Source organism: Aphelocoma coerulescens, chromosome 5 (assembly GCF_041296385.1).
Source record: "Aphelocoma coerulescens isolate FSJ_1873_10779 chromosome 5, UR_Acoe_1.0, whole genome shotgun sequence".
Classification (NCBI taxonomy): Eukaryota; Metazoa; Chordata; class Aves; order Passeriformes; family Corvidae; genus Aphelocoma; species Aphelocoma coerulescens.
The window spans coordinates 37,088,802-37,096,757 of NC_091019.1; the positions used below are offsets into that span (position 1 = coordinate 37,088,802).

At 42.0% G+C, this 7,956-nt stretch overlaps 1 protein-coding gene across 5 annotated transcripts in view; it reads right to left on the reverse strand.

Annotated features, from left to right (window-relative positions):
* CDIN1 (CDAN1 interacting nuclease 1) overlaps positions 1-6,567 on the reverse strand; it is a 125,753-nt gene extending 119,186 nt beyond the window's left edge. For all 5 annotated transcript variants that reach the window (XM_069017709.1, XM_069017707.1, XM_069017706.1 and 2 more), the window contains exon 1: positions 6,281-6,567. In XM_069017709.1, coding sequence (XP_068873810.1) covers positions 6,281-6,381 — 101 coding nt within the window. In that variant the 5' untranslated portion in view covers positions 6,382-6,567. The remainder of the gene's footprint in view (positions 1-6,280) is intronic.
* Between the last annotated feature and the right edge of the window lie 1,389 nt (positions 6,568-7,956).

Below are 7,956 nucleotides of genomic sequence, written 5' to 3' on the forward strand. Positions count from 1 at the left end.
CAGTTCCACCTTCCTGTTTCTCACCACAACCATCGTGAGCTCATCAGTACTGCTTGACAATCTAAGGAACTGCACGAAACCAGAACAAAATTATTCACAAAGAAGCAATATATTGCCTTGTAAACAATATTGGCTTCAAGAGGAAAATGAGAGGCCTATCCATCCCCAACTCTAAAAAACAAAACCAGAGGCAATAATGACACTAGAAAGAGGAAGAAAAAAATGCTTCCTCAGTCTTAAGCAGCTGGTAGAAGAAATAACATTGATACCATACATTTAAACTTCTTTAGGACCTTTGTTTCAATATGAATCATCACAGAGAAAGTGATAAAAATGAGCAAATAATAAACAGATTATTTTTTCCAACTTACATTATAACGCATTACTGTGCAGATACATTTTTGTTTTTAAATGAAAATCTTGCTGAGATGCTTCCCCGGCCTGGTGTCATTTAATAAAGCTATCAGTAAGTTGGAGAAAGAGCCACACAGTTACTGAAAATGTGTGTAAAGCTGAAGTGACATTAAGTAATGAAGAACAGAGGTCATGAATGTAGAATGTGCATCCCTTGATATGCTGTGGGAACAAAGAGTGTGCATTCCAATAATCAAATATGAAGTTACATACATTAAAACCAAATAGCCATACTCAAGTACATCAATATGAAGCTGTGCATCACATTTTTCTCTTGTTTACTGGGGGAAAAAAAAAGGAAGGAAAACTTTTAAAAAGTACTTCTCTTACAGGTTCCTTTACCCTTCTGCTGTGAAAAAAGCTCCTCCTGATCACATGGAAGTTTTCACACAAGATACACAAACAGGATGGTACTTTTTCAAATAGATGTACAAAAGTGAAGAACCGCACATGGCAGCTGATAAAAGTCCTAATACTTAGAAATCCTAGTACTTTCAAAATCTCTAAAACACAGTTTGCACTTAGATAGCCTCAGAAACTAATGTTTCTTTTAAAGGAATACAAGTGAATGTACCTAAAGAAAGTTGAACTAGAGGCACCAAGTTTGTTAGTTTGTTTAACAGCTTGAAAAAAGGAAGAGAAACAACATAGACTACATAAACTGCTTTGGAAGAATATAGCACTCCTCAATGGACTGAAAGACATTTCACAACAGTTCAGAACTTGAAAAGCATGGATTTTGGAATCACTAAATGATGCTCAAGGTACTGAGACAACTTGGACCATAAAAACATTTCTGGAATCTCCAATTCAAGCACAACCTGATGTAAGAAATTCAAACACTCAAAACAGAACCAAGCCAGAAAAAAACTCATATTTGAAAAAAAACCCAAGACAGCATCATAATGAATTGGGTCACCAAAGCTTACATTCTTAGGAAGCTTGATAGAGACCAAAGGAAGATTGTCATGGGTAACCCAAAATGTTATTTTATTCCGTATCTATCCATGCCCAAAATTGTTACTGCCTCTTTAAGACCCAACACATCCAGAACTGGAATCCCAGGGCAGAGGGGGCATTACACCAGACCCTTTTTAAATTGGAGCTGGGAAGCAGGGAACTCTCTGCTGACAGCATTTGCTGAAAGTGGAGGCTCTGCTTTGGAGGGGTTACTTTGGGTGGTTGGTTGGGGTTTTCTCCTGGGCTTCCAATAGTAACCACTCCTAAAATCTGCACTTCGCAATCAAAAACTGTTTTGGAGTGAACTTTGCAAAGCCAGCCGGTCGCTGGGGCCCGGTCACCCCGTGTCAGTGCTGACACACCGGTTTCTCCCCCCACAGCACACCTGCAGCTGGGAGAACGTCAGCACCAACATCGTCAGTCTGGCAGGCAGTGGTGCTGACCCCACAAGCGCCAGCACTTCTCATCTGCCACTAGAACTGCTCCATAAGCTCCTGCCCTCCCGAGGGTTTGCCACCATCCCTTCCCTTCGTCTCCCAGACCGTGTGATCGCCTGCAAAAATGCCGTCTCAAGGGCAGGGTCTGATGCCATTTTCCCTTTCTCTCCCCACAGTGGTCGCCCATGGTGGGTGCCATCTGAAAAGAATATTTCCGCCATTTCAGGGCTCACTTTGTTCTGGGGGAGTTAGTGAGATTTAGCAATTTTGCATCTAGTGATTATTTACTGTTATTTTTTGCCTTTTGCAGTTTCACTTGTTAGTAAACTGTTATTTTTTCACTTATATCTACTCACATTTTGTTTCTCCTTATTGGTGGAAAGGGATTGGTTAAAATAAAGGAGAAAAATTCATTTAAGAGTGTTCACCTTTAAGTTATCTTAAACCAAGACAAAGATTCAGTTTAGACAACTATAATATTCAATCAGAATTGGATACAAAGAACAGGAAAATATGTACAAGGTATATATTTGAGAAGGGTCTACTCATTAGTCAATCATGTTCTACTAATAAGAAGCTTTAGAAAAAGTTTCTGAGAGAAACAATGTATTCTGCCATACACAGAAAAATTGAAACAACTAAAACAGTAAACAGCTAAACTGAAGTACTAGAAGACCAGTTTGGGTACGAATTTAACTCTTAGAAGTTGGACTTTTCAGTACAAGTTAAAATAGTCTTTGAAAAAAGGTAAAAGTTTAAAGGTCTAACTTACATCTTGTCACTATAAATAGGTAGTGCTAAGGTGATTTGTATGTAGAAGATTCTACTCGTACGCAGCTCTAACTACCATTGAAGAGAAAAACGTGCACTGAATAGAAAGTTTTAACTTTCTCAGAACATTTCCTGCAACACCCTACATTCCACAACCAGTCCTACAATGGCTCATTCAATTTAGACATTAGCTCTCATTGAGAAGAATAGTATCTCAGAAGAATATGAGTCCATAGCTGAAGGGAAAGCTGAAGAATATACTACAGAAGTAACAAAGAAAACCACAAATTATTAGCAAAACAAAAAATTCAGGTAAGAAGCAAAGCAGAAAAGTTAGTGCACTTCAACAGAAAAGTACAACACTGAATATAAAGCATTATCAGTCCAGTGGCATATGCATTAAAAAGATCAAAGAAACTACGGATCAGCGATCCAATATTGGCAGAGATTTATTGTGCTTAGTGCTCAAAATCACATTTTGATAATCCTCAGGTCATCCAAATACCCTGCTATTAAATGGGAACATGTTAGGAGACAACTGCTAAGGATGTAACAAATACCTTAAGAATAAAGAAATGAATAATACATTGGTAATTGCCAGGCATGAAATACAAAGCACAGCACTAACAGACAAAGAACAGCAATTCGATACCCAAGTTTTTGCAAAATAACTGGATTTTAAGCAACATAGACTAAATCTATGTTGCATGTAAAGTTACAGGGTTGTAAAATATAAGAATTCCCAACACTTGTATAAAAATACTTATACACAGTATGAGAAGCAGTCTAATTTTGACTTTTTGACATTAATAAGTCACACGACAATACTCTTTTGAAGTAATAATCTCACCTGCTGAAGTAGTTCAATAATAGTAAAACACAAACTACGCTGTTAAAAATTTATTTAGATTCACAGGTCGGGTTGGCAGCTACCACCCAGCATACCCATGCATTAAACTGTGGCAATTGTTTACAGAAATTGCAACCAATTCTTAGGGAGAAACTGTAGAACAAGAGTAGGCCCTTGCACAAAGCATGAAAGATATTTTATACAAATTAGGAGCATAAAATGTGAGGCTTCAGGAAATACAACAGCTGAGGGAGGAACCAAGAGATAAGACAGTATTAGAAAAAACCTGAGCAGATTAATGCAGAAATCCAAAGACTCTCAAGATCTATGAGGCAGTAGGAACCAGAAATATTTGAAAACTGTCAATTTATGTATTGCATTGCCAGTGGAATACCAATCCTTCCCAGGAAAAGATTGAAAGCGCAAGGTGAAAACAGCTGTTATGGATGTTAGTACTTTCCAGTTTGAATCAGCAACTGCTACCATACAATAATAGGAAACTGGCTACGGACACCTTCATCACACTGCAGGTATCGTAACAGATTCTGGAATATTTTCTTAAAAAGATTGAATTAGAAAGTTGAGCTGGGTGGGGGGCTTTATTTGATTCTGGCTTTCATGAAGGAAAAAAAAAAAAAAAAAAAACAGCCAGAAAGTCCAATCAGACCCTTCTTTTCCTAGAACGACGAAAGTTCTAGATTATAAGAAAAACTTGCTTCCTCCACAGTTATCAAACACATCACTGAAAAAGCCTCCCCTTTAAGATGGCAAACAAGTTTACAAATTTCTGCAGCTGGCCTCTTTTACAAGATAAGGGTTATAGAGAATGCCTGTTTTCCACATCATAACATGTATCTGCTTCAATACACCTGCCTTACTTCTAAGGAAAGCAGTGGCCTTGGATCGTATTATTTATCTTCTGCATCTGACCTGTTAAGAGAAATAAACAAAGAGACAACAAAGAAGTATCACATTCCCAGAAAGAAGTGCAGACCTCCTCAAAATATACTTAAGACAGGCATTTTTAAAAAGCTATCAATTATCATTATCTAGCTATTATCATAGCTATCATCACTCATATAGAAGATTATAGCCTTCTCCTAGGATGGGCAAACAAAATTCAGGAGAGACCTACAAGCAAAATTCGGAGCAGGACATTCTCATATCATAATTGAATAACAAGATAAGAGTATGCTAAGCCATTTAAGTGTGGAAGCAACTACTACAGCTAACCTTTGCTTTTCAGTGCTCACCACACCTGAGCCAGCTCCTTTAGAAAAAAACCATAATTCTTCTAAATAACCCTACACTGTTAGTTGCACATAGTTGTTCAGGAGTCATCAAGTTCTGAAACAGAAGACTCGACAGATCTTTTGCAGCATCAAGTGAGTGCACTGGGAAGTAAAATATATCAGAAAAGCCCAGTCCTTTCTGGACAAATTTGATCACAAACACTCATGTGCCTATGGATCTGTTCTGGAAGCAGGTTCCTAAAAATAGTGACTGACCTGGAAAACCAACCCAAATTCTAACCTTTTTTCAACTTCATAAGGAGAGTAGAAAAAGAGAACGTGTGCATGTGTATGTATGCATGCACAAACAAATACACACAAAACCTCTCTCCTAATTTCATTAGCACCAAAGTGATAAAGGCAAGTCTAAGCTCCTTAGACACATTGTCACAGTAAGTGGTTTCCCAGGTTGCAGGAAGTACTGCGCAAGCTGAGCTGGGTTCCCAAAACGCAACATGAACTCCCTGAACCAACCACAATGCTTTACCATCACTTCTTCTCTATAACAGGGCAATTCTCTCACACTTTCCTGAATAGGAAAGGATTTCACTGGACTGTTTAAAAGCCTAAGTTAATGTTGGCTGTAAGTTACACACAGCGTCAGTTTCTTCCGCCACACTTGTGGTTAAGACTAGCAAGGCTCATTCAGGAAACATGTGAATGATTTTCTGTTTTACTTATTTCTCTCTCTCTCTCACCAAAGTAGATACAGTATCTCACCCCCTATATTTTTCTGTATTATTTCTGGTGATTTTAGAGACAGCACCACTCTTTTCCCCAGAGAACTCAATTTGCTTTCCTGTCCAATTCAGCATTAGCAATCCTTACCCCAAACCTGAAAAGAAAGTGAAAAACCTTGCAACATTCCTTAAAACTCTTGTTGTAGTTGGTAGTAAGTAAATTTTAGCAATGAAGACTGGTGCATGAAGCACATCCTGTCATGCATACCTTTCCATCCTAGCCCATGGTCATTTGCAAATGTCTTTGAGAATTCTGAACACAGCTCAAGCAAGGAAGCACATGAATGGCCAGAGGTAAAAAGATGATCCCTTTTCCAGTTCCAACTGGAATGCAGCACCAAGCAGAGAATTATGGATCCATAAAGTCCCTTCTCCCTAAGCAACAAGGGCAATGGTATTGCAGGATGGATTCCACACTTGGCCTCAGCCACAGACGTTCGGCCTGAGCCGTAAGGTTTCATTCACATCAGAACACCTACTTGGTGTATAAGAGGCTCATGAAGGGCCCCGAGAACTTTCACTTGGACGTTTGTCGGGGGCGGGGGGGGAAGCATTCTTTATTTTGTGCCAACTCCTCAGGTCACGGAGGGTGGAGCAGTACCCCGCTCCCAGGGGCAGCTTCAGCGAGCTGTCGCTTGCCGTCGACTACAGTGTGCGTGTGCTGGTGATTTTGTACCGTGTGGGGCCTGAACTGGGGCGCCGGGTGGAGCTGGCGGAGCGGCCCCCGCGGCCCCACGCCCGTCCGCAGCGAGCCCGCAGGCCGCCGCCGGGGGCCGAGCCGCCGGAGCCCCGCGCCGGAGGGCGGGAAGCACTTACCTAGGAAACTTCTCCTTCAGCTTCCTCAGGCTCTGCCGGGTGGGCTGCACGTGCCCCAGGAACTGGGCTATCTCATCGTACTGGGCTCTGCTCAGCTTCATGCCTCGCACCCCCGGGGCTGCGCGGAGGCGGCAGGAGGGGCGCGGGCCGCGCTGGGCGGCGAGAGGCAGAGGACAGCGATGGCGGGGCGGGGAATCACGGCACCCCCGGGGCCCCCTTTGCTACCAGCCCAGCACCCAGGCAGCCACGAGCCGCCGCTGAGGCCGCTTCCCGCAGCTCCGCCCCGCGTCCCGTCCGGGGCGGTGCGAGGGGGGCGGTGCGAGCGGCCATCCCGCGCCGCCCGGCTCTGCGCAGCCGCTCCGGCGGGCGGCAGGACGCGGCTCCTGGCCGGCCGGGCCGCCGTGCCCCCGTGCCCCCGGGCCTTTCTGGCCGAGCCGGGTGCTGGCAGCCTCACGTTTGAGGATGTGCTCTGTTTGGTGCCCCGCAAATGGCTTCTAAGAGCCGCCATGGCGCCTGCGAGCGCGGAAGGAGCTGGCCCCGGCCGCAGCGGGCAGAGGAGACCGAGGTGCTGAGTCTGGCCAGCGCTGGGGCGCGGGGTCCGAGCCCTGCTGCATAACGGCGTAAAAGTGTCATTTTCAAGGCTCTTTTCACAAGTCAACGCTGAAATTACTGTTTCTTGTTGTTTAAAGGGAAGGTAAAAGCTGTAGCAGCAGAGCTGCAGATGCGGACAGGGCCTGCAGCCTTGCGTATGCACAGGCTAAATGCTCCTTCTAAATTTTAGGAAACCATCCAAGTTCGTGCTTGGATTTTCTTCAGTTTGTTAAGACTCAAACTTAGGCAAGCAGTATTATTAAATATCATTTAAATATCAGTAAGTATCAGCAAGCCTTAGTTTCTGTGCTGGGTGTTTTTAATAACTAACTTCAAAGGGAAGTATGCTCTCCTATAAACAACATACAAAGACTAGCGGTTATGAAGAGAATTGACCATGCAGATGACCAAGAAATATAAGTACTCCCTTTGGTTTTGATTTATTTGCATTAATGAACTACATATGGGATACTGGTGTCCTAATCTTGAGGTTTAAGGCACTTAAAACTATGAATTAAAAACTGAATTTCTTATTTTTATAGATTTTAGGTTCTGTTCCTTTGCTTCCTCTCTTGAAAGCTTTAGGATCACATTTTGAAGTTTTTTCAGCATCTTAGCTAGAAACTTAAAAAAGTTTCTTGCAAGAGCACAAAATCTAGAACTTCAATGAAGAGCAAGTAGCATGTGTATGCCAGCAGGGTCAGTCATTTAGTAATATTTATGAAACTGGTTTCTGATTGAGAACGCTTAAAGAGCCCTCTATCACTTGATCTTCCATGAATTTTAGTGAGTTTTGTTTGGAACTAGAAGCCTTCCTAGGAACAGCTGTTTCTGAAACTATGACATAAATAAATGTGTTTGAAACTCATTAATTGACCACCAGTAAAAGAAAATGCAGTGAACCTAAGCCAAATTACAGATTCTGTTCCTCACTCTGAGACAAAGAAATAATATGTGAAATTGAAAAAAGAGCATTCTTTTAATGGAGTATTATTTAATGTAAAGATACTTTATTTTCTTAGCTCTGTCAAAGAGTGTAGTAGGAGATATGTATGTTTGGAAGGGAAGATGGTGTTCCTTTCAAT